The 26,637-nt window shown below is 45.3% G+C and overlaps 2 protein-coding genes across 3 annotated transcripts in view; one reads left to right on the top strand and one right to left on the bottom strand.

Moving 5' to 3' along the window:
• Positions 1-10,472, top strand: part of FBXL2 (F-box and leucine rich repeat protein 2) — an 84,402-nt gene extending 73,930 nt beyond the window's left edge. The window contains 6 exon segments of the mRNA XM_082637155.1: positions 1,261-1,321; positions 2,021-2,065; positions 2,617-2,673; positions 7,755-7,967; positions 8,616-8,843; positions 10,319-10,472. Of these exon segments, the coding sequence (XP_082493281.1) occupies positions 1,261-1,321; positions 2,021-2,065; positions 2,617-2,673; positions 7,755-7,967; positions 8,616-8,723 (484 nt within the window). The 3' untranslated portion in view covers positions 8,724-8,843; positions 10,319-10,472.
• Positions 10,473-10,621: 149 nt separating this feature from the next.
• The window catches only part of UBP1 (upstream binding protein 1), a 66,697-nt gene continuing 50,681 nt past the window's right edge, over positions 10,622-26,637 (bottom strand). For both annotated transcript variants that reach the window (XM_082637153.1, XM_082637154.1), the window contains 8 exons: positions 23,158-23,261; positions 20,798-20,852; positions 20,458-20,551; positions 17,448-17,538; positions 16,582-16,691; positions 15,397-15,539; positions 14,630-14,681; positions 10,622-12,598 (listed from right to left, as the gene is read on the bottom strand). In XM_082637153.1, coding sequence (XP_082493279.1) covers positions 12,561-12,598; positions 14,630-14,681; positions 15,397-15,539; positions 16,582-16,691; positions 17,448-17,538; positions 20,458-20,551; positions 20,798-20,852; positions 23,158-23,261 — 687 coding nt within the window. In that variant the 3' untranslated portion in view covers positions 10,622-12,560. The remainder of the gene's footprint in view (positions 12,599-14,629; positions 14,682-15,396; positions 15,540-16,581; positions 16,692-17,447; positions 17,539-20,457; positions 20,552-20,797; positions 20,853-23,157; positions 23,262-26,637) is intronic.

Genomic DNA, 26,637 nt, shown 5'->3' with positions numbered 1-26,637 from the left:
ATGAGCAGACTGATAGCCTCACGTCCAAATGGCACCAGGTTCTCCTCTAAACCAGCTGCTAAATGGACAGAAGGAGGAAAAATCACAGCCACCTTATTTATCATTGTTCCCTAGCAAGAAGAAAAGTTTTGTTTTAATAAATAATGATTTATTTTCTGATTCTCCATGTAATACTGTGAATATGAAAACTTTAATAATGGCACCAAAATACTAATCATGCTTAACATCAGTTGAACTCATGTGTTCCAGGCTCTTTGTTAGCACTTTCACAAGCATTGTCTCACTTAGTCCTCACTGCATTGCTAGGAGGTAGGTACTGTATTCTCACTTGTTTTGCAGAGGAGAAACTGAGACTCAGTGAAAAGCACATAATTTATCCTGGGTCACATGATAAGTAAGAAGTAAAACTAGAATTTGAACTTGTAGAGTTTGATTATAGAACCAGCAACCTTAACCCCTACAAAAGAGGCAGAAAAAAGATACTTGTTTTGTTACTCTTTACTTATCGGTGAAACTGATCCATTTTTCATACTTACAGCAGTTACATATCTTTTTTTTTTTTTTTTTTTTGGCTGCACCACACGGCATGCAGGATCTTAGTTCCCTGGCCAGGGATCAAACCCATGACCCCTGCAGTGGAAGCATGGAGTCCTAACCACTGGACTGCCAAAGAGTAACCCCCCCTGCCCCCGCCCTTTTTTTTGGTTATATACCTTCTAAGGATTGTCTTATTTTGCCTTTTCCCCATTTTTCTTACTGTTAAATTAGGGAAGATTCTCGAGAATTTTGATACTTCTGCATGGTAGAAGGAATATAGGTGGTCAAAACTGGTCAGAAAGGAGGTCAAAATTATTGCTATAAGGGAGTAATTTAATTTAAAAATGTTATTTAAGCATCCATCCCTGTTAAGCATGGATGTTTTCATTGACTGTAAATTTTTAAAATTTCCTTTAGGGTGACTGGGAATTTCAATAAATGCAGTATATCAAGATGATTTTGTTGAGTGAAAGTACATTTTAATTGTTTAGAAGTCAACACATATTAGAATAGCATCTAAAAACAACAGCAACCATGTGCTGGTATTGTGGGAAGATTCCTGGATTTACTGACCAAGTTTGGGATGGGACTTTGGGCAGGTCACATTCCTCCCTGAGCCTCATTTTTGTGTCACAGAGTGGAATAAACTCAAGAGCATTGTAAAGTATGCTTTTCTGTTGTTAACCAGTCGCCACTTTGTCTTCTGTGCACTCCTTATTCCAGGATCTTGGAGGCTGCCCGATGTTCCCATTTGACTGATGCAGGCTTTACACTTTTAGCTCGGGTAAGACAGAGGTTTTACAAAATCAAACCAAACTCTAATTCACCTCCCTCAGTCAAAGTGAATTGGAGTGGTCTTGGAGTGTGCAAAAAACTACCTTCAGAAATGACAGGCACCAAGTAGAATAGAGTCCTTGGGGGATGTGTCCTGCATTTTCCCCAACAGGCTGGAAAGCTAGGCAGGTCCTGTACCAGGCGTGGACCTCACTCTCACTTGGTCAGGTGGGACCCCAATGAGAAGAGCCTCCTCCCTGGCAGGAGATGCCCTTCCTCCCACAGACCCCGACTCAGCCTCTCCGTAGCATCCCTCAGCTGGGCTGGGCTCTGCCTCTGCCCTCTCTCCACACTGCCCTGCCAGTGCCAACCACTGTGGGCCCCTGTGGCCTGCTGCCCAGAACCCATGTCCTCCTGGGGATGCTGATACACTCTTCCTCCTACCCCAGCCCTCCACCATCCCCACCGTGGCTGAGCGCCCACCCCCACGACCTCCCAGAGCCCATTCCATGGCTAAAGTCTCTGTGCTGATACCTGTGAGCCACTGGGAAGGTGCAGACAACTGCCTTTCCAGGACGAGAGAAGGAAGTGCAGCCCTAATGCCCGTTTCCAAAGTGAATGTGATTCAAAGGGCGCCTGCTCAAAAGTGCTGGCTCACTGGGTCACTTTCGGAACGGGGTGTCTTATGGACTCTTATGGACTTTTTCAGAATTGTCATGACCTGGAGAAGATGGATCTCGAAGAATGCATCTTGGTGAGTGGACTCCTGACAGCTCTGCAGGGCGCCCCTCAGCCACTGACAGGCGTAACCAGAGACGCCAACTGGCCATTGTCTGGACCCTCCTTGCCCCAGCATAGGTGTCAGGGCTTGGGAACCTGTGAGGGCCATGGGAGGGGGATGCATAAACTTTGGGCTGTTCTCAGTCATCAGAGTTACAGCCACGTTCAGGATAGCACCATCTTTTGCCAAACATTAAAAAAAAAAAGGACTCATTTTCACAAAACTTAAGGGAGAAAGAAGCTTGCATGTCCAGTGATGAGGTGACTCTACAGAGAAGAATCTTGGGGGATCCTCTTTGTCCCTTGTCCCCCTTGGGGCACCAGAGGAAAGACCAAAGAACACCTTCACATCTCTGGGAATGAGCAGAATTGAGGTTGTTGGTGAAGAGAGGAGCTCCCAGCCCGAGTGGCTTGAGATGAGTTTTTAATTCTTTTGCACCTTTTGATTCTTGTATTCAGGAGAAGCAGGATTAGGTATTAAGTTCTGGTGTAGAAGCCACACTGACACCACGTGTTTCTCTCCAGATAACCGACAGCACACTCATCCAGCTCTCCATTCACTGTCCTAAACTGCAAGCCCTGGTGAGTCTGAGCTTCTTGTGACGTTACTTACCTCTCAGGGATGAAAGCACCCCCGTACTACAGCACAACCTTCCTTTCCTTAGGGTGTATCTAAATGTCACTGCTTTCATTTTAGGGTGTGAACCTAATATAGGGACCAGCGTCCTCACTCAAATTCGTGTTCATCATGTCGGGTATAGTGAAAGTTAGCACGGTTAAAATGAGGCCATCCTTATATTACATTTCATATCTGCTCAAATATATATGGGGGGGGATTAGAGTATACTGAAAGATCTAGAATGAGCAGTGAAAAGTGTCACTGACACTCTTAGCCATGCAGACGTCGCATGCACATTTCCCATCCGGCTGCTGGACGTGAAGCAGGGGTGGAGTCCCCATTCGGCCGCCTCCTCCCACCAGATACACTGACTCACTGAATCCCAACACAGCCCTGTGATGCGGGCACCACGGACATCCCTATTTTATCAGTGAGGAAGCTGAGGCTCAGAGCGGTTAAGAGGCTTGCCCAAATTTACACAACTGCCCAAAGGACCCAGATTTCGTGGCTTCCGTGGGGTCTGGTCTTTCCACTTCCCTGAGATACACGACAGATTTTTCTTAAGCCAGTTCTCTCTATCCCCTTTGAACTTGCTCTGTCAGCAAGGGCTAGGATTTTATAACATCATTAAAGCTCCATTTGGCCTTGAGTTACTCTCCCCACCAGTTTTCCTTATTTCCACATTCCTTCTGGATGCTTCTCCCTCAGGCACAAGTGTGCTGGGCTTTGGACAACTCTGGGACTTTTTTTTGAGTTTGGTGTCAGATTCCAGAGATAGTCAGAAACCTACCTGTTTCCAGATTCTCTGCTGAAACTGTTTTTCTCTACACACCTGCAGATAATTTTGTCATTCTAATGTTTTTACTCCCAAATTCGTTCTGATCTGGTTTTATAATTGATAGAACCAGTTGTCTGATGTGCTTTCTCCACACCTTGTCCCCGTGTCCCTGAGATGGCCTGCTTCTCAGAGGTGTGGGGAAGGTTAGGAGCCCCGTGCTTTGTTTCCTATTTTAACCGCCCTCCTCCCTGTTGCCCAAGGGCTCTCTCCCCGACTCGGAGATACCCTGGACTTGGACTCCCACCCCTTCGTTAGTGTCATCTCTTGTGTGCACGGGACAAGGCCTTCCACCAGCTCCCTAACTCCTGCTTCCTCAGGAGTGCAGGCCCACCTCAGCGACGGGTCAGGAAATGTCTTCCAAATGGTGTTCCCCCCAGTGGGGATTCTGGTGACTGAAATCTTCTCCATCTTCCCCGATATTCATACAAGCTACTTCCAGAAAGGGGACTTAGAGTAAAAGATAAACTATAATAAAACCCAGAAGTCCAAGAAAAGAGCCTCAAATGAAAAAAAAAAAAAAAATACCTGGAGGATTATTAGCAGAAAAGCAGGGAAACAGTTGCAGTTGAAATCTAAACTTAGCTTTGGAGATGCCTGGTACACCACACAAAAAAGGGAAATGCTGTGGATTAAATCTGATTATATTCATCAAATTCACTCTACAAACACCTCTTGAGGACCACTACACGCTGGGCACTGTTCTAGGCACTGGAGAGTGAAAAGATCATCAGAAGAGACAGACTTTATCGTCACTCAGAAATTGCACAGCAGTGTGTGTCTGGATCCTTGTTAACGGATACCCCAGGGGCTTTCCCTGCTACGGACATGGTAGCAGCGCCTCTGTCAGCCCCCAGGTAGAGCCAAGGGTGAGTGGAAGCGCAGGGTTGCTGGATGTGTGTTTCTGCCGCTGCAGGTCTCACAGCACAGATGCACAGTCTTGGTGCGAGGCAGCCCGGGTGCGCCTGGGACACGCGCATAGGAGCAGCCAGTCCCCACCTCCCTGGGGGAGGGCCAGACAGTGCTCTCCAGGCTGGAGCCGGGGGTCCACCCCAGGGAGTCCTCCCCCAGCCTGGGGAGCTCAGAGGAGCCAATGCTACTGGGGCAAAGCTCCACAGATTCAGAATTTTGAAATCTGGTTTTTAGCTTTTATACTAAAGATCTGCAAGCAGGAAGAAATGAGGGAAGTGACCACTATCCCCCAGCTAGGTAACTATCACACCTCATTTGCTAAACTTCAGTTCCCAGGTTCTTCTTTACATGTGAAGGAGGCAAGTGTGCACATACCCCACCCCTTCCAGGAACTGCTCTGTGATCCTCAAGGGAGGAAGGACCTTGTACTCTCACAAAAACCAAATCTAGAAGGCTATTTTGAAAGGGAAACTGATCATGTTTCTTTGAAAATAAGTCGAATATACAATTGCAAACAAGGGGAACTCTAGATTCAAAAGAACACAGAGGAGTTCATGAAGTTTGTTCAAAGGAGGTTAAGGATCCTCTTTGTTACTTCAGTTTTTAGTTTGTAGGATGTCATCAGCAGGTTCTATTGATAATTGGGGGGCTGGTTTCCTCTTCAGTACCAGAGCCAGTTTTTTTGACTTTTAAAATCATATTAATGCAGCTCATTGGTCCTAGAAGCTATCTAAGAATTTTAGCTATTAAAGAATAAAGAATTACAGCCAATAAAGACTGTATTATTTTCTTGATGCCACAGAGTTTTATCTTTCACCCTGATTTATCACAGCCTTTACCAGTGAGATTTATACCTTCATGTTTTCTTGTTACTAATTAGTGCCCTTTTCAGCTTAACAAAGTCCCTTTAACATTTCTTGTAAGGCAGGTTTAGTGATGATGAACTAGTTTAGCTCTAGCTTGGCTGGAAAACTTCTCTCTCCTTCCATTCTTTTTTTTGTGGCCACGCTGAGCGGCTTGCAGTATCTTAGCTCCCCAACCAGGGATTGAACCTGGGCCCCAGCAGTGAAAGCGCTGAGTCCTAACCACTGGACCGCCAGGGAATTCCCATCCCTCCTTCAGTTCTGAATAACTTTGTTGGGTTTACTATTCTTGGTTGGAATTTTTTTTCATTTCTGTCAGCACACTGAATATATTGTGCCCCTCCATTCTGGCCTGCAAAGTTTCTACTGAAAAACCTGCTGATAGTCTTACGGGGGTTCCCTTGTATATAACAAGTTGTTTTTCTCTTGCTGCTCTTAAGATTCTTTAACTTTTGACATTTTAATTGTAATGTGTTTTGGCGAGGGTCTCATCTTATTTGGAATTCTCTGGGATTCCTGAATCTGGATGTCTGTTTCCTCCCCCAGGCTAGAGAAGTTTTCAGCCATTATTTTCTCTGTTAGCTTTTCTGCCTGTTTCTCTCTCTTCTCCTTCTGTTACCCTTATAATGAGAACATTAGTCCACTTGATATTGTCCCATAAGTCTATTAGGGTATCTTCTTTACTTTTTTTCATTCTTTTTCTCTTTGCTGCTCTGATTGGGTGATTTTCACTGCCATGTCTTCAAGTCACTGATCCTTTTATCTGCTTCATGTAGTCTGTTCTTGAAACCTTCTACTTTATTTTTCAGTTCAGTTGTATTCTTCAGCTCCATGACCTCTGTTTGGTACTTTTCCCAGATAAGGGCGTAAACTCCTGTCTGGGGGTATACTGACCAGAGAGAGTGCAGAGATGGCATGTACCTGCACCTACCTTTGCTGAGAGCACATCTGTAGGCCTCTAGATGTGTACCAGACCTGAAGCCCGCCCTGTAAGCTCCAGGACAAGCAAATAGGCCTCTTTCCCAGAAAGGCTGGGGGGGTGTTTCACCCTGCTGTCTGTAAAGTGCCCTGAGGGTGGTAGCCTGCCAAGAACTCTTTCATGTTAACGTCCCATGGGACCCAGGAGCACAAGCCTTCTTTGGCCATCAGGGCCAGGTGAGCAAGGAGCATCCCATGGGCACCTTATACAAAGACTGGGGCACCAGAAATAAAAACCAGGTCACCAGGCAGATGTAAAAGCTCCCCTCTGGGAGATACTGGTGCTCTGGAGCATGGCAGAGGGGAGAGCAAAGACAGCATCAGCCTCCAAGGTCTCTAGAAAGGATTACAGTCAGCCCTTAGATGTGTGTTTAATTAGAAGCCTGTGCCCCTGGCTGTAGCTGTCATGACAAGCTCATAGTCCTCTTTCCAAGAAAGTCGACTCCTGGGTGTTTTCTCTTGCTGATCCCGGGACGTGGGAGCCACTTAACAATCTCTCCATTGGTTACAGTCCCGTGGGACCCCGCAGGCCAGGAGATGGACGTGTCCCCTGGCAACAGCTGCAAAAACTGGGGCACCAGACACACGTGAAACTCCCCCGAGAAACATAGAGAATGAGGATGGCACCCTGGCGCGAGGCAGAGGCAGGGCCGGGAGAGCATGCGCAATAGTGCTCACCGGGAAGGGAGCAGCCCAGAATTTAAAAAAGAAAATGTCACCCAACGGCTGGAGCTCAGCAGAGCGAATGTGCAAAGGTGGTCCCCACCCATCTCCAGGCCCTGGGGGCACCCCAGCAGGCCCCCCAATGTGTCACCCAGCAGGCGAGCCTCTCACACCCGGGCTGGGCTCCCCTCCATCAGCTGGGCCCTGGGGGTGGGGAGGGCCCAGGCGTGAAAGTCCTTTGGATTCCTCCTCACGTTGCTGTGGTCTCTGGGTCTCGCGAGGTCAGCGGGTTGGTTTTTCCAGCTGGACGTTCAGGTGCCTGACGTGGGGTTAAACCCTTCGCTCCTCAGTGAGAAGCTCCAGGTTATGAGTTCCCTCCTGCCCAGGGGTCTCCGCACTTGGGGCCGGGGTTCATGACAGACTGTGGCCCAGCCTCTCCTTCCGCTTCCAAGCGGGCCTTCTCTCATTTGCCTAACGTGGAGAGTCGTTCAGCCAGTTTTTGTTTTTTTCTGGAGGAAGCTGTTCCCTGTGTAGCTGTAGATTCGCTGTTTGCGGGAAGAGGTGAGTTCAGGATCCTCACGGTGCAGACCACCCTCTGCAGTGTCGGTTCCCATCTTTACCTGGCGGGAAGGTGAGAGAAGCCGCTGCTCATGGGCCCACAGCTTTGTGCTCCATCCTCCCGCTGCTCAGTGGTTCCCAGGGACGCTGCCTGGGCTGGCTTCCCTGCTCTTCCTGGGCCGTGAGCCTTGGAATGAGAGGGTCCAGCAAACATCTGTGCTTCCCCTCATTCCAGAGCCTGTCCCACTGTGAGCTCATCACGGATGATGGGATCCTGCACCTGAGCAACAGCCCTTGCGGCCACGAGAGGCTGCGGGTGCTGGAACTGGACAACTGCCTCCTCATCACTGACGTGGCCCTGGAGCACCTGGAGAACTGTCGTGGCCTGGAGCGCCTCGAGCTGTATGACTGCCAGCAGGTCACCCGCGCGGGCATCAAGCGGATGCGGGTAAGTGTCGGGCAGCAGCCACACCTGGCAGTTTCTCAGCAAACGACAAATACACCAAGAATCAACATCCATTTTCTACGTTCTGTCCTGGGCCAATAGTTACGCAAACTATCCTCTCAGACTTCTTCTAAATTTCCTTATTAGACCCCACCCTGGAAAGAGTCAACTTCTAGAATGGGTCTGGGTGGAGGTTCCATGTGGTCTGTTGATTAGCAAACTTATTAGAAGGAAAGGGACTTAAGGCCTTTATCAGTAGGCTTGATCTTTGCTAATTTCTAGGTATAAAATGTCTTAATAACTGTGGCGTTCTTTCCGCATGTAGTTCACGTGCATCGTTCTTGAAAACGCTTTAAGTTTAGGCAACTTTGCACTTAGACCCCTAAGCAGTCCCAGGTGCTACAGCTGTTACATCTCTACTCGGTTTGCACACAGGGACAGTGACCACCCCTTTGTCTTTAAAAGGTGCTGTTTGGGGAGACATGCATGTCAACAGGAGCAGCGTTATTTAGCGCACACCAGAAATTCTATTGGGACTATCTGCCTAAGGGTAGAATGAACTAGATTCTATAGGAGACTGTGGGCTTTTCTAGGATTATGCCTGTAATCCCCAAACTATCTTATGACAACACTTTTCCTTTCTACTTTCAGGCCCAGCTCCCTCATGTCAAAGTCCATGCCTACTTTGCTCCTGTCACCCCGCCGACAGCAGTGGGAGGAAGTGGACAGCGGCTATGCAGGTGCTGTGTCATCCTCTGACAGCAGCTGCCCAGCCCAGGGCTTCATGAGGTGTCCCTTCCTCCTGAGGACCCGAGTCTTTCTGACGTACTCCACCATCATCCAAATCTGTTGATTCTCCATTGGGAAAGGCATTTACAGGTAAAAGACTTCTGCAGGGACTGCAGTAACTCTTGTGATAGTTTTTACCTTTATTCTGCTGTGATGCAATCAATTTGAAGCCTTGTGTCAGGTAACACAGGGCAAGAGTGGTCATAGTGCAGCCAGGACCATGCAGGAGACCTGGATCTCTAGAGGTGGGTGCCTCCCTAGGTACAAAATTCCTGCCCTTGGCTTTGTCAGCATTCCTCAAACAGACCATCAGTGTTAGCACAAATGGAGCAGAAAAATAAGCTGCTGATTTTCTATCTGATACTTCAGCCAGTGGCCTACTTTTATTCACAACGATTCCATTTTGATTAGCAGGACTTTTCCACTTTGAAGATTAAATAGCAACTTTATCAAAGTGACTATACTGCAAATTCATAATGCCCGACAGTTTTCTACGAAGCGACTTACGTGGAAGGCAAGTTAATAGGTTTCCATGAGACACCAAAGAATGAGGACTCTAAACAGGGTGGAGCAAGGTCTTCACCTTCCTGTTTCTGTCAACTTGTCATATATCCTTTTGGGGACCAAAAACTAAACAAAAGCAACTCAGTTTGTGTTGCCTGATTGGAAATCATAAGCTCTGGTGTAGGCTATGGCACATAATGTGTTGTTGTTATAGAAAAGCTGATCATGTCATGTCTCACAAACTTTGGGGGACCTTAAGGAAACAGAATTTAAGGCTCAAGTTATCTATAATATAATCAATTAAAAATAATGGATGCATGTAGAATGGGTGTGATTTTTTTCCAAGTTTATTTTAAAATCTTAGAAATCAAGTTACACCAGGACTATTCAAAAATTTTACACACTTAAAACTAAAATCAGTAAAGTGTTGGCACCTTTGAGACTTATATAAAAATGAATAAACCATTGCAATGCTTAAGTCAGAGGGTTTTATTGCTATTATCTTATGGCAGACAAATCTGAGCAAAACCATCTTCCAAAATTCAGGCGTTCCTAATGTTACCTGAAATCTGATAGGATGATCTGGTTTCTGCTCTGTGCTGTCCACATTTGTGACCTTCACTGCATCTCTGTGTTAATGGTAGCCAACCCTTCTTAGTAACCACTCCCCAAACTGAAGAGCCCAGAGCTCATGAGAAGCTGAGGGAAAGAGCAAAAATGAGAAATTTCCCCACGACCAGCAATACTTCCAATTGGGTTAGGGTTTCTATTAGGTGGAGAGTTTTAGAAGCATTTGGGATACAAGGCCTCAGCTGCATTCTGGGGAGAGAAGGCAAATAGATGGATATACAACTCTATAAATCAATTAACAGGATTATCAAAATAAGCATTGAAGTCCTGATGATTTTGCTGCCTTATCGTATGTATACCATAGCAGTTATCTAAATATACATTTACACCACTGTGTGGGGGAAAAAATGGCTGTTGCAGGAAGCTATGAATATAGTTTCTATTTTAAAAATTTAAATGACCAGGGCCTTCTATACATTATCTCTTTTGAGCCCGGACACAACCTCTCACAGCTACTGGACTCTGGCTGAATGACGTTGGACCACATCTACAAAAAAGGAGAACCTCTGTTAAGAAAAATCAGGTTTGCTTCCCCTTTAAGTGTGGCACAGTCACTGGATAAGCTGTCCTCAGTTGTATCAGCTTTGAGGAAATAAACTGAAAATACGTACCCCCATCAGCTCTTGTAACAACACTGGGACTGGTGTGTGCTCAGAACATACACAGTGAACTCCTTGATTCTATGACATGAGGTGACACACTGGCAGGAACTTGGATTTTAAATGAGACACACATTTGCAAAACAATCGGAAAACATTTATTATACTGAAATGTGTACATCCTACTATTAAAAAAACAAAGTAGCAAATTTGCTGGTGCCATAATTTAACCTGTTTCACTGGGACAGACTAATGTTCAGTGCTGCTTGGTGTCATTTCAAGTTTGAGGAGCTTTTAATTATTTTTACCCACTTGTAAAACCTGATGAGGAATTCGAAATAGCACACAGCATTAAAAATGACATTTATTGTTCCATAAATCTTGAGACTCAAAAAGGAATGCTAAATAGACAAGCAAAACTCTAAACAATTAAGAGAGAAGCTCACTTCTTTCCCAAGTGACTGGTACAGAAAACATGTGGTCATACAAAAGCAAAGGGAAAATGACGGAAAGGAAAGCTCTCCTGCTTTAGGGTCTATACAAGTTATGGATATTTTCAAACCAAAGATGGACAGTACTTTTTCATCTCGAATAACCCCCTTTATAAATAAAACATAAAATGCCAAAGCTTTCACCCACTGAAGTAGTTTTGTCTTCTGGGAGAGATTTTAAACTCAAAATTAGCCATTCCTATTTCTGCCTGAACAAAGATAAGGACCAAATAATATACTCAACACCAAGACACTGGGTAAACGGACAGACATGGTATAATTAAAATGGAATCGAAGTTTGAAAAGAAAATTGTGTCTAAGTACACCACAGGCCTCAAATGCTTGCTGATGAATTTTGGGAAGGCTTCGGGTGAAGGGAAGAGATAATAATGATAGTAGAAAAAATTGCAAAAACAGTGATTCCCTTTGGAAAGTATACTGGCCAACAAGCATTGGTTTTGTGAAAGAGGCACTCTTTTTATAGAAAAAGAAGCTATTATGTGGTGTATAAAAAAGTCCCTAAATAATCACCAGAATGTTACCCGTGATTGTACTAAAGCTCCATATTAGAGAAGTGTGAGGAATTTTGATGGTACAATATAGTGTTTGTGATGTCTAGTGTTCCACAAATAAATTTCAACTCTTGATAATGAAGACCCCTTAACACCAAGTCAGAAACTATCACACTGTTTTCTTCTGCTTAGGTGTATTTCCAATGTTGGGGAGAGGGCTTTAAAAAAGTTTAACAACAGTATGGTGTGGGGTGGGTGGTCAGAGACAAAGAGAGGGAGGAAAAGGAGAAAGAAAACCACATGAGTTTAAAAGGCATCGGGGCTTCAAAAATGAAAACCAGAAACAAAATGCTAAAAATGGAAGCAGAAGCAAAAGGTTTTTCAGTTAATCTGTGACAAAGCAAAAACACAAAAGTCTTTGTACCTATTAGGATTTACACTGATCCTCTCACCAAGGTACTCTTGATAATGCAGTTTGCTTCACGCCCCTCTTCCTGGCTTGGGGCTTCCCCGATCTGGCATGATCATGGCAGATGCGCACCCTTAGACATGATTTTTTCCAAGAAGGCGCCAAGCCTCTCCCCTGACCACTGATCGGCCCGTATCAGCGCCGGCCTCGCTCTCTCCACACGTGGATTTGGCGCTGGCCCCGCAGGAGCCAGTGCCCACCCCCCACCCAGGTCAGCATAAGGTCCGGGCAGCAGAAGCCGAACTGGCCCAGAAAGGTAAATGCCCACAGTACGTCTTTACATTCATTTCCAAACCGCATACAGTGTAAAAAGACAGCGAAGGCTGCTTCTAGGGACTGTGTCTACTGGCCTCTCTGGCAGAGAAGCAGGCAGCCTACCTGCACCGGGGCCCGACGTGCTCACTGTCCCGGGGCGAGGCCGCGGCAGTGAAGCGAAGGAGACGTGCCTCTCATCCAGCTTGTGAGAAAGGTCATCCTGTGTTTTCAATATGAAACATTTCATACGGTAAAATCCAATCCCAAGACTTCTTGGATTCAGTCTTCACACACTTTTAAGCGTAACTTTAACTGGTGCTGAATAGAGTTCAGACTACGTCAAGATGTCACTTCAAAATTATGTGGACGCCACCGCCGTTTTCAGCTGCGGAAAAAAGAAAGGGACGTTACGCGCAATTTTTTACCAGGCCGGAGAATCAAGACTACATTGAACACTCCTAGAACCTACAACCCCCCGCCCCAGTTCAGAGGGTAACTTTAAATATTCTAGAGGAAAACAAGCTAACTTGCTCCAGCCCCTCTTGCCTGCAGCAGCATCATGTGCACATTCCCTTTGCCCGCCCCGCCCCCCATCTGAGGGCAAGGCACAGGGCACAGACTATCCAATAAACTGGGTGCTTACATCCACCTTTTCTGGAAATAATTTTTGAACTCCTCAAAAGTAGATCTGAAACATTTTAAAAAATACACTACTTTTGCGCGATGGCCTAGCGTTTCTCAGGAGATAGCGAGAAGCAGCAGTACAGGCGGTCATCAAGGAACAAATGAATTTTTCCCTAAGGACCAATGTCTGAAAACAGTACACTGAGCAGGGCAGGCACGTCCTGTGATGCTGACACCAGAAACCCCACCGCCTTCACAGGATGCATCAACACGTTCACTGTACGAACTGCCTCTTTTATAGACTGTGAGTTTTGCATAGTAAAAACTGCGTTGTTTTGAGAACGAAAAATTGAGTCAGAAGGGTACTAAGCTAAATATGTCTGAAAAGAAAAGATAAAGTGGGCCAGTTCACAGACTAAACAGCCCTGCTGCACTGCAGGTTAACTTGGTGGCTTATGAGACATGTCAGGCACAGGGTGAAGTCCTAACTTCAGCCCTTCCCTTCAAGGTGGGCTGCTCTCTTCGCGTAACTTCCCAGGAAAGGGTGACATGGACATCGTGCTCTTTGAGGTGCAGCTTTAGATCTTAACTCATCAGACTTTTAAAGGTCTCTTCTCATAGTAACTTCACATTAAAAAAACCCCTCCTTTATCCAGCCCTGTAACTGGAACTCTACTGAACCCCATCTGGGCCCGCTCTTCACATTCTCTCCCTCCATAACCTCAAGAATTTCTACCGCTTTGAGTCACGGCGGACACGCTGAAGGCTTCCAGATTTACACCTCGAGCCCAGGCCTCTCTCGCCAGCCCCAGCTGGCTATGATTTTCCACATCCTAAAACGGAAGCCTTGGCTGCTTCCCCCAAGCCCGCCTACCTCTCCACTTCGACCACCGCCTGCCCAGCTGCTCCTGTGAGAGTCACAACCACTCCTCCCTCCAATGTGGAGCCCAGCAGGGCCCTGTCTGTCTATCAGCGTCCAAGATCCCATCACCTCTCGTCTAGATGACATCTCCTGCCTCCAGTTTTCCCACCTTCTCATCTGTCTCCACAGAGTTGCAAGAGTGGAAGAAAAGAAAAATCTATTCACATTACTCGTCTGTTTAAACAACATCACCGACTTTCCAGTGCGTTTCAAATAAAATCTAAACTCCCACCACCGCCAGGCACTGCCTACCAGACCCGCCTCCAGCTCTGCTCGTCCTCGCCCTGCACAGCAGCCACGGGCCCTCTCAGGCCTCCAGAGCAGCCACGCTCCTTCCTCTGCACCCGGCCCCGCGCCAGCTGGGGTGCTGCTCCTCGTGTGTTCAGTTCCCCCTCAGGCTCCAGGTCTCAGCGTTCATGACAGCTCCTCAGAGAAGCCTCCACAGCTGCGTGTCCCCCTCCCCGGGCCCCCTCGTCCACAAGCAACCCCACTTCCCCATTCATTCATGGCACCTAAATTACCTGTTTGTAATCTATGTGCATCTATGGACCAATTCTGGTTTCCTTTCCCCACTACAGGAGGGGACGACCTTTCTAGCACCAACGCCATGTGTCTGACATGAGGTGCTCAGTAAAATGTTGGCTGAATGGACTGGGATTTTTCTCCAGGCATCCAGAAGGACTGATTCCTCTTCCTTACTTGCTAGTTAATTTTGACAGTATTTCAGTCACTAGAAGTATTTCCTTGATTCCTTTTCCAAACTTCTTAAAATTAGTAAAGCCAGCATTTCCAAAAGTAAATACGCAAGATGACTGCTGATTTCAGGCACGCACTATCTTTCATGATTCTCGCATTTCAAGACACACGTACCTTTTACTGTGGAGAATAAAAAACAACTCTCATCTTGAAAGTTCTGAACCATCTAGAAGGATAAAGCAGATGTATAATTAAGATCCAACTGTCTTTTCTTAACTGAGTAAAAGTAGTAAAAGAAAAATGTCATAATCTATATATAGCTGCACAAGTACAGGACTCAACGGCCAAAATGGTAATTCGGATAGGCAGTGTGAGGTAGCAAGGACTTACACCTGCCGTTCCAGCCAGCTCGGTGCTGACCGTGCTTGCCCATGGGGGCCCTGCGATCTGGTCAGTCACCCTCCAGCCCACAGGGAGGCATTCGCTGCTGGGTTCTGCGATAGTGACTAACAAAAAGTTGCTGCCAAAGTGCTCTTCTGTTATTACTTGCTTGTCACTGAACATGGGGCGGCAGTGAACTGCCCTTCTAACCTCACAGCTTTTTAAAACCAGCCATCAAATAGTACACAAAAGGAAAACACATTCAAATGCCTTGCTAAAAAGGGCCAAAGGCCCGCTAACCCGGAGCCCCCCAGTGACCAGTGTCGGAGTTTCAAAGAGGGCGGGATCGGAGCTCCGGTTCTCCTTTACCTGTATTCCTTCTACCACCAAGGACACCTAGAACTCTTGGTTATAAATTCTTCCCAATCTTGATTCCCAACTCTGAAAATGATTCTCATGAGTACTTGCCAAAGAAGTCACAGATTTTTTTTTCTATAGCACTTCAGTAATACATATAAAAGTAAATATCAGTGTGAAAGGGAAAAGGGCATGCCAGTTACCTGATCGCTAACAAGAATGTGAATACCGGTGGGACCCTGTCTGTAAACCTGGTTAATTTGGTGGAAAGGAATATTAAACACCAACGCAAGTTTTCGAGCAACTTCTGAAGCAACCATTTCTTCTAAGTAGATTGCATGATAAACTGAAATAAAAAATAAGAACAGCATTTTAGCAGTAATCTTTGACCTATTTTCCACCTAATCTATTATTGGAAGATCACTCCTTTCAAAGTACTAAAGAAATATAAAAATTATAAAGATAAGAATACTTCTCCTCTTACTACCCATGTGAATATAATAATACATTATTTATGTTCACACATATAATTTAATTAACATTAACCTCTGTACAAAAGTATCTGAGGTTTTATCTTAAAAGCAAGCAGGAAGTGACTGCAGATGGGCACAGATGATCATTTTGGAGTAATGGGACTAAAACTGGATTGTGGCGATGGCTGCAGAACTATAAACTGATTAAAGTATCGCTGAATTGTGTACTTGCAGTGGGAGGACTTTGTGGTATGTAAGTTATACCGAAAGAAAGCCGTTTTCAAAAATGCTACGTGTTTCTAGCCATATATAAAAAGAACTCTAAAAAGGTCAGTTTTAGATTCAGTAAACCTACTACTGGGAACTTATCCTAAAGAATAAAAGCTACCTCTCCCCTCTTCCTTTCCCCTAAAGAATTAAAAACAGTGTAGAAGACGGCACACGAGAAGCTAAGGATGTGGACCATGAGGCCTCCTGCTTCTCCACAGAAAGCCCAGCTGTTTCCGGAACACGTGACGGTGCAGCAGCCCTTGTCTGCAAAGCGTCAGGCACATCTGCAGTGAGCCTGAGTCTCGCAGGTCCTGCTCTACTACTGACTCAAGCCAAACACGGATCAGGAATATCAGTGCTTTTACTTTGCTTCCCCAAACAAGGGTTTTTTCATGTGTGTGAGTACAGAAACCTTTGCTTAGAATTTGGAACTACAATTAAGGTAAGACTACAGAGGCTCTAAAGCAGGGTTGCCATACTCTGCCCTACACCTGTTCTTTTAAAATTAAATTTTATCAGAACAGCCGAGAAGGGCCACTGCCTCTCACCGCTGCCAGGACAACCTGGTGGTCCCCACCGACTCAGAAGGGCAGTGGCAGGAAGCCGAGTGCCCTGGCCCCCCAACCCCTGCCCGCCCATACCCACCGTAGGGCGTGGCGCCGCCGCCGTCGCCCCCGCCACCCGCTGCCTGCTGCTGCCCCTGTGGCGCCGGCTGCTCGCGGCAGACGTAGAGGGTCAGGCGGGGCCGCACCGACCTGCAACCAGAAGACGGCGCTTGTGAGCTGGCGGGAAGGCCGCACGCGCAAGCGACAGCTACAAGAATCTAGGGTCTATTTCCTTAGGAGAACTTTACAACGTTACTTCATTATACGAAATAATTTACTAGGAAGAATATAAAAACACACACCTCACACCAACTATCACAGGTTATCACAGGTGGTCTAATCTGATGATCCAGACTCTAAACCATTGAGATGGTCAGTCAGATGCTGGTAAATTTAAGTTTCAAGATTATGTCAGCAATGTAACATCAGTAAAATTCAGTTTAATGGAATTCTCACACCACAAGTCTAGAAATATCAACAATAGTAAATGGATCTTAAAAGCCAGCACAGTTTACAGTTCTATCATTTTAATTCACAATTAGAAGTTTACATGTTTAATAACTGTTTAGTAGTGTCACATGACCTTGAAAACCATAGATTCTGTATAGCTCACCTAAATGAGAAGTTTGTTTTCTTGGCAACAAACCCAGTCGTCTTCCAGACCACAGTCCTGCCCATGTGCATTTCTAGTCTTACAGTCTACCTCTGCCCTCAGTGCCTGCATCATATCTGGGCCTGCCTGAAGGTGTACACAAAACAGTCTCCTCGTGAGCACGGCGGGCCAGCGCCCACAGCGCAAGGGCACACGCCGACGTGGCGTGGACACATCCTGCCCGCAGTCCCCACGCGAACAAGGGCAAATTCTTATTTCAAGCAGAACAGTTCCTTTTAAACACGGTATTTTACCTTGACTTCAGTGAATTATAGAGCCGGATTCCATCGGCTACACCACAAATTTGTACTAGATCCTCCTTTGTCAGTTTTAACAAGTCAGCACCTGGAGAAGAGCAAAAAGAATCTTCTCAAGGAAATGGGAGAAGAACCAGCAGTACGGGCTACTTTGCAGCTTCTGTCTTCACAGTTTAATGTCCTTCGAAGCCATCGCCAGGTCTCCTGTGTACACACATACACATGAACAACACACACACACACACCTGTCCCTCACAGCCAGAGAGAATGCTGGCTCTCCACGTTCTCTATCAAGAAGGAACTCAGAAGCCCAGACGCTGGAAAATCAGAGCAATGAGCCGACAGCAAAGGGCCGACAGGAATGTCTCTTCCCAATACAGGATTTCAGTGCCTGCCTTATTCTGGCTGGGTGGAGCTCGTGAAGATAAGCATGATTCTGACCCCAGATAGTTCACCTTGAGATGACCCAGACCAATCTTTAATTTACAAAAGGAAGAAATGAAGTCAAGAGTTTGGGGGACCTGCCCAAAGGCACACAAGTTGGCAGCAGAGCTAGGACTAGGTCTCTTATTTTTTTTTTTTTTAATTATTATTATCTTTTTGCAGTACGCGGGCCTCTCACTGCTGCGGCCTCTCCCGTTGCAGAGCACAGGCTCCGGACGCACAGGCCCAGCGGCCATGGCTCATGGGCCCAGCCGCTCCGCAGCATGTGGGATCTTCCCGGACCGGGGCACGAACCCGTGTCCCCTGCATCGGCAGGCGGACTCTCAACCACTGCGCCACCAGGGAAGCCCCAGGACTAGGTTTCTTTATACTATAACATGCTACATACAGTCCAACATTCTATAACAAGCAACTCCATCACAGCAGCCAGTTTTAATACAAAAGCATGGCAGAGAATTGCACATTATACTTAAGGTTTCCCCCATAAGTATTTGGTGTGTAAGTGACATGGTATCTAGCATTTGCTTTAAAGTAGAACAGAAAGGGAAGGTGGGAGGAGTGGGAGAGAACAACACTGACCTAGGCTGGCCGTCTCTGGAGCTGGGTGTGGTGACACAGGAGCTCATCAGACTCTTCTATGTTTTACGTTTGAGTGTGTCTACAATCTTTTGTTTTACCTTTTATTGACACTCAAGATGTAGTTTATTGGGAGAATTAAGATGCCCTCTGGGATTAAAGCATGACCTCCATATGATAAATATCCACTTACATACGTAACGAGATTAATGGAGTTATCTACTTTTGAGGGCTTGAATGTTAAGAGCCTCATAATTTTCTAGTTTGTAAAAGAACAAAGACCAGAGAAGCACATCTCCCATGAGGCACGAGCACTGATGGAGCTGTCTATGGAGCCAGGTAAGCAGAGACAGACGCTGTCATCTCTACCAGGGGGCCTTCCATACACACCTCTGCCAACAGGGCTCCCAGGAGCGACCAGAGACGTGTGTGCCCATCCTTCACCCACACACAGCACTGGACAGACACTGTGCACAGCCCTCTCCAAAACATGACTGCCTAACAGGCTCAGAGAAAGAAGCTTCCCTCTCCTCGCCTTTCTACTGTTGGAAAGCTCACAGGGGAAGGAAAAGGCAGGAGGCCAAGCCACAGTGATCACCACTCAGAACTACAACACGCATCGTCTGACAGAACAGGAACCTGGGCCCTCGTGGCAGAGCCTTCCAACTGTGCGGTGCTCTCCCTCCCTGTCTCCCCTGTGAGCATCCAAGACGTGCCCCCCACCCCCCAACACGCTGAAATTTTTAAATTAGTTTTTCACAGATAAAAGGCTTACTTAATCATAAAAATGTACATCCCAGCTAGCCAACAACTTTCACCCAGCACTTTAATTTTAAAGAGACAAAGCGCTACCTGGGGAATGACTAACCATGACACAAGCACAGCAATAAAGGGCTGACGTAATAGGAAACCACGTTCTTTGTGAAACCAGGCTTTCCTCTAGGCCAGCTGTGTGCACACATGTTCTCTCCTCTTAAAAGGCTCGAGCTGCATTTGGATGGTCCCCCAACACCATGGGCTAAGGAGAGCCAGCTGCCACTTCACCGTGGCCCAGGAGGAGTTTGGCCAGGACATGTTAAGTGTTCTGTCGGGAAAGGGTCCCAGGGCCAAATATGTTTAGGAAATGCTGCCCCTGCCCCAGCTGGCGTTACCTATTACTGTCCCTCCAACAGGCTTCCTACAGCACCACCTGAAGCAGCACCGCCCGGTCCTTTCTGAAATTACATCTAAATACTCCCTTAGCAAGAAAAAACTTAAACCTATAAAGACCGTATCTGAGTACATTCATACCCTCCTCTAATGCCACATAGCAATAAAGAGCAACAAACTGTGGATATAACATCTTGGATGGAAGTAAGGGCCTTATGCTGAGAGAAAAAAAGGTAACATACTGTATGATTCCATTTATGCAACATTTTCAAAATGACAAAATGGATCATGGGGGAGGGGTAATGAGGGAGATCCCTGTGGTGATGGCAAGATTCTGCATCCTGACTTCGGTGTTGGTAGCATCCAATCTATACATGTGATAGAATGACACAACTATATACACACAGCACCAAGGTCAATTTCCTGGTTTTGATACTGTACTATAAGTATGTGAGAAACTGAGTGAAGGGTACACTGGAACACATCTCTGTCATTTTTGCAACTTACTGCAGAGCAAAAATTATTTCAAATAAAAAGTTAATAAAATCAAAAAATTGCATAAAACTATATACACCTATACAAAAATGAGGGCATGTAAACCTGGTGAAACAGCATCGAGTTCCTGTTCTGATACTGCACCATAGGTCTGCAAGACACTACCACTGGGGACACTGGGCAGCTCCCTGTACAGGTACACAGGAGCTCCCTGTACAGGTTTGGGCAACTTCTTACGAATCTACATACAGTTACTTCCCCAGAATTTAATTACAGCTAATAAAAGTACAAAAACAAACAAGCAAACGTGTGTGTGCATGTGCACACACAAACACAAACGTACCTAAAAAACTGGAGAACAGTCTTGTGTAGGAAGAGAATCTGTTTTTGAGCAGCCATTGTTGTGTTTCCTGGATCGTGGCTGAAGGCTGAAGTTGCTATTAACAAAGAAAATGAACACAAACAGAAGAAACTGTTCAGACTTACAAAAAATAATCCAAGTCACTGGCATGTTATAAAGAACGTTTAAACAAAACACAGAAATCCTCCAGGTTTAAAGTTTAAAACACCCACGGAGAGCACAGGTGGATTATTCAGTGACCCAAACAATGACTCAAACCCCTGTCAGAGGCTTCAAAATGCAGGACCCTGAAAGCATGATAGTTTAGGGTAAAGATACTTACTTCACTAGAGGCCTGTGAAACTCCATCTCCTTGATGATTTGGGGAAGAAGAATTGCTGGGGAGAAGGAAGGAAGAAAAGAATGATTATTATGATATATATTTTTTAATGAAGACATTAAAGGCTATTAAACTAGGTGAACGTAAAAGAATACTGTGGGACAGAGCAATGTAACTATGCAAAAAGCATGTCTGCACAACCGGTCAAGGAGTCAGTATGTTGATAAGATTAAGACACAGAAGGGAATTCCCTGCCGTTCCAGTGGTTAGGACTTGGCGCTTTCATTGACGTGGCCCAGGTTCAACCCCTGGTTGTGGAACTGAGATCCCCCGCAAGCTGCACAGTGCGACCAAAAAAAAAAAAAAACCAAACAAAAAAACAGTTAAGACACATAGGACAGTTTAATTTGTGCCTTCTCCTCCTACATCTGTTCTAGTAAGAAAGTCAGGTTTCATGAAACACAAGGGCTCCAATCATTTCCAGGGGTGCCAGGAAAATGACGGATACTCATTCATTTTAGTTAGGAAAAAAATATGAGAATCAAATAAGGTAACAGTTGAAAATAACTGCAAAAAAATCTACTTTAATTATGAGCTACAAGAAATGATATAATAATCCTAAGCCAAAATAAAAATAATATCCCTTTAATGAATATATTTATCCATGATTGAACAGGGTGAAATTCAAGAGAACAAAAGAAACAAACTTGTGCCACTAACCCTGTGTTTCCAGGGGAAAATGAGAACAGCTGCTCAGGGAGTGCATCCACCTTTCTGGTCCCTTCTTAGCACCTGTACCCCAGTTACTTAGGTTTACCATGTTGATTGTTTACTGTCCTTCTCTGCCCACTAGAACTTGAGCTCCTTCAGACAGGGCTTTCTCTCACTCACATCACAGTACCCGGAACAGTGCTGGGCACCGTGGGCTCTCGGGAAATATCTGGTGAGCCAGTGTGTACACGAATTCACATCTCCTCTCTGAAACTGTTGTCATTTTCTAGGATTATTCAGTCCCCTGCATGGTAACATGCTGGTGCCAGAGTCCAGGAGTGTCCCCCTACCCTGAAGCACAATAACCTACATGGAAACAAGCTGCCTCTTGGTCTATCCACTGCCTCAGGGAAAAGGCATGTTCTTCTTTGTTTTCTCACCAGACCCTGCTACAGACTGAATGTTTGTGTCCCCTCAAAAACCACAGGTGGAAACCTTACCCCCAGCGTGCTGGACAGTATTAGGAGGTGGAGCCTTTGGGAAGTAATGAGCATTAGACGAAGCCGTGAGGACGGAGCCCCAGGAATGGGATCAGTGACTTCGTTCAGAGTTGTAAGAGTCTGCCTCCTCCCCTCTGCTCTCCGCTGGGTGAGCACACAGGCCGGTAGCCTGCACCCGGAGAGAGTCCTCACCAGAACCCATTCCAGCCAGCATCCTGCCCCTGGACGCCCAGCCCCCAGGCTGAGAGAAATGAATTTCTATTGTTTATAAGCCACTCAGTCCCTGGTGTTTGTTATAGCAGCCCGAGCTGGCGTGACCAGAGTATAAAAATGAGAACCCTTTCCTTTTTTTTTTTTTTTTCTTTCTTTTCCCCCGCACCTCGTGGCTTGCAGTATCTTGGTTCCCCAACCACGGACTGAACTGGGCCACGGCAGTGAAAGCGCTGAGTCCCAACCACTGGACCACCAGGGAATTCCCTCCTTTATGGTCTTAACTTTCATAATTTTACTTCCCAGCAAGAAATGTCATAACAGCGGGGACCTTCTGATCTGACTACTCAGCAGGAGCTCCTGAGCAAAAGCCCCAGGAAGGACAATCTCCCCGGGGCACCACTGACCAGCAGCTAACAGTCAAGGCCAGAAAATAGGATGAACAGAGCCCACCATTCCCATTTCTAAAACCAGAGCAAGTCTTTAAAATGGAAAGTCCTTTAAGTTTTAAAGACTTAATTAAAAAAAAAAATTAGTGTCTTTGGGAGGGAGAAGAAATAGGGTAGAAAATAATCTTTGTTCGACATGGTGAGCATTAAAGTGTACTTTATCATAAACTCAACTGTAACATATTCAAGTCACAGTTTCACCTTAATAACTCACTGTCCTTTTCTCTCTATCCATGAAGCCCATTAATGCTGATTTTATCTCACAAAGAATATATCTTGAAGATGCACCCTTTTCTCAATTTCCACAGTTGTAAGTGTGTGAGGCACAAGGGGGCCAGGAGCAAAAAGGCAGGAAGGTGAAGAAAAGGCAGTTTTGCCCTGCAGCAAGCTATTTCTAATTACCACATACCCCAGATACACACACAAAGAGGCTGCGTAACTTGACAGGAAGGGACCTAAAGGAGCGCGGGCACTCATCACGCACACCGGCTACCTGTCCGGGACGCTGCAAGCGCTCTGCTGCGGGGCCGTGAAGGTGGGCGCCGTGGAAGGGCTGCTATTCACATAGGCGGTGGGGGTGTCAGGCCATGGAGAGCACTGCGGACAGAAACAGAAATAAATTAACGGTTCGCTTCTAAAGTACATGGGAGAAATATCCTTGTAATTCACTCTCTAGTCTGGCCAAATGCAAGATCGTGAAACACAAGACACCTAACATTCATCAAGCAACCTCACAGAAATGCATCAAACTGACTGGTGTGTGGCAGGGAAAATGTTACCTGCTGTGCGTGTCTAGACACTGATTACTCTCAGAGAGGACCTGAGGTGACGACAGCAGCAAACATTTCTAAAGGTGTTTTAAATGTGCGCTTAAGTACAATGTGCTTTCAAGAACTTTCACCTCCCTCTTCATCCATTCCCCAGTAGGTACCTATTGAGGTTTAAAGAACAGCAGAGGCAAGAAAGGATTCAGAAGCAACATCTGACATTGCATGGTGACAAGGACAGTGGATCTGTCCCACCTAGTGCTCTTTTTGCCCTCTTCCCCAAGGAGCAGCCTCACCAGTACCCATGTACTTCCCCAATCTCTCTAAGGTTCATGATCATCCCCAAGTAAGATGAGACAGGCCCAACATCAAAATACATCAACTGTGGATGGTACTGCGTGTAGCCATCTACCTACCTACCTACGTTTATTGTTTATTTTTTCTAGAAGGGGCAGGGTGGACTTAAATATTTTTCAGCCCTTGGCAAATTCTGACCAAAAATAGAGCCAAGATACAAACACACATTAACTATTCCAATTAGGAATACTGAAAAAGCTAAAGTCAAAACATGCTGAACAGGCCAGGGTGGCCTCAAGTGCTGAGGATGGAGGGAATTCATCTCACTCCACGGTATTCTTTCTAAGACTGAGAACATCCTGGGTTTCAAAGGTCCCCTTTCATAAGCACTCTCCTCCCATTTCACACACAGACGGCATCCTGTCTCACCATGGCTGTGGGGTGTAAGGCTCTGCCAAAAACCAAGCTAAAGACCATTCAAAGAAATCAGGGTAGACACTAAGAAAGTACACGACTCTAAAATTCTTCTCTACATCAGGGGGTTTTCAATTCTTTGCTTTCAAAATAATTCAGGAGGACATCTGGTCAGCTGACAGGCACTGAAATAATTTATTAGATCATACAAAGAGAGATCATTGGAATTTCTGGCAGGTATCTCGGAAGGAGTTCCAAGACCTGAATGACGCTGCCTGAAAGAAAAATAAATCTATCTCAACAAAGGTTCTCTTACCTATAAAAAAATATAGAATTTAAATATGTTCTACCCTGTCTCATCATTCAAAATGCATTTCCAATAACATTTCTATTTTTATAGTTAAAAATTAATCATCAAAATGTGTATGATTTGTTGTTTTGATAAACTGGTACAAATAATAAGTTTTAAATTCCTCAACTGACTTAAGCCTTACATGGTCACAGGAAATTTTAAAAATTAAATTTCAAGTTATACTGTTTGTTGTAAAAAAGTAATTAAGGTGACCATTAAAAGATTTCCAGGCACGGAAGTATGTCCTATTTGGACAATATTATTTAAGGGGAGTGAAAGAGAAAACATGAGATGAAAAAGGAAGAGCAGAGTAAAATTTCAGACTTAACTAAAGTGATGGCTTCACCTTAAGTTGTAAATACAAATATTCAAGTATGTCAGAAAATTGTTTCCTTTGCAGCTATTTAAAAAAAAATTTTATTGCAGTACAGTTGCTTTACAATGTTGTGTTAGTTTCTACTGTACAGCAAAGTGAATCAGCTATACGTATACATATATATCCCCCCCTTTTTTGAAATCCTTTGGAAGTATTTAAATTTATGATGAAAACTTTCAGATGTCAACCTAAAAATATGCAAGGGAGTATATTCTTTTTCAAAATTCTTTTGAGTGAAGTCAAGACCACTAGTGTGAAGGACTCTGAGCTCAGAAACCAGGTCTCCCCAATGGTTACAGGAGCTTCAGACAGCGTGTCTGACACCCATCAAAAGCATGGGTACAGGGCTTCCCTGGTGGCGCAGTGGTTAAGAACCCACCTGCCAATGCAGGGGACATGGGTTTGAGCCCTGGCCCGGGAAGATCCCACATGCTGTGGAGCCACTAAGCCCATGTGCCACAACTACTGAGCCTGCACTCTAGAGCCCACAAGCCACGGCTGCTGAGCCCACAAGCCACAACTACTGAGGCCCGCGCACCACAACAAGAGAAGCCACCGCAATGAGAAGCCCACACACCGCAACGAAGAGTAGCCCCCGCTCACCGCAACCAGAGAAAGCCCATGTGCAGCAACAAAAACCTGATGCAACCAAATATAAATAATTTTTAAAAAAGCATGGGTACAAAGAAAATAAAACAAAAATCCCATAATCTCAACATTCTTTACAACTACCCATTAGGTATCCCCTCAGAAATGGGGAAAATGACTGCAGACTTAATGTTTCAACTATTATCAACTTTCAAAAAAGAAATATAATTTGGCTGGAATGCATTGCTTAACCCTCTCTGCCTGTTGTACCAATTTCACTATAAATGACACTTTACACAATGCCCATTCTTTTTAAACTAGGGTCTTTTGTTTTTCTTTCTAGTTTACAAAGTAGTACCTCCCCAGCTTATACAGTTTGAGGAACCCAAGACGCTGTGGAATGCCTGGCAGTTCTCCTAACTTGTGGGTGTCACATGCTCACAGTCACCTCTACTACTTGGAAGATCTTCCCGCTACACCATTCTCCCCAGATACAAAATATTACAACACGGCATAACACGCACATCAAAACCATATAGACCTTTCAATATCATCAAGTCTCCCCAGATCTGCTTTGGTAATTATTGCCAGCTGTTTGAGGAAAATAAAGCCTCCAAAAGCTCCAAGTGAGCATGGCAGGTGATACAGCAAAGACACCAAATTTACTGAAACTCCATAAACATACCTATTTCACTTTTACACATCTAGATTCTTCTAGCAGTAGAAAAGCAGGGCTGTTTGACATCTAAAACTTGCCCAATAAATAGGAGACTCAATTCACAGAACACAGGAAAACTAGCATTCAATGAAAACTGGTCCTGTTAGGAGGCCTCTACTTTTAGAAATGATGGATTCCAAGTTCTTCAATGGCCAGGCTGGGTGAAACACCAAGTCTCTCCCACCTGCTTTTTTCATAAGTTTCTCTTACAGTCTTGACCCAGGAGAGTACAGGCATACCAAGGAATATTTTCAGTGTTTCTTCTACCTTTTCATTCTTCCCTGTCTTTAAAAATAAGCAATGGTACTGATTCATTAAGGCTCCAGCGATATCTGGCCTGGACTTGTAGAGTTGCAGCTTTGGTGCACTATGAACAAAGTCCCTCCCCAGGCAGATTAGAAAATGAGGACTCACTGCAGACCACAGACACTGGCAACCCAGATTTGAGCCAATGAAATACA

This window comes from Mesoplodon mirus (genome assembly GCF_964341445.2).
Source record: "Mesoplodon mirus genome assembly, chromosome: 12".
Lineage (NCBI taxonomy): Eukaryota > Metazoa > Chordata > Mammalia > Artiodactyla > Ziphiidae > Mesoplodon > Mesoplodon mirus.
This window is presented reverse-complemented; position numbering and strand designations above follow the sequence as displayed.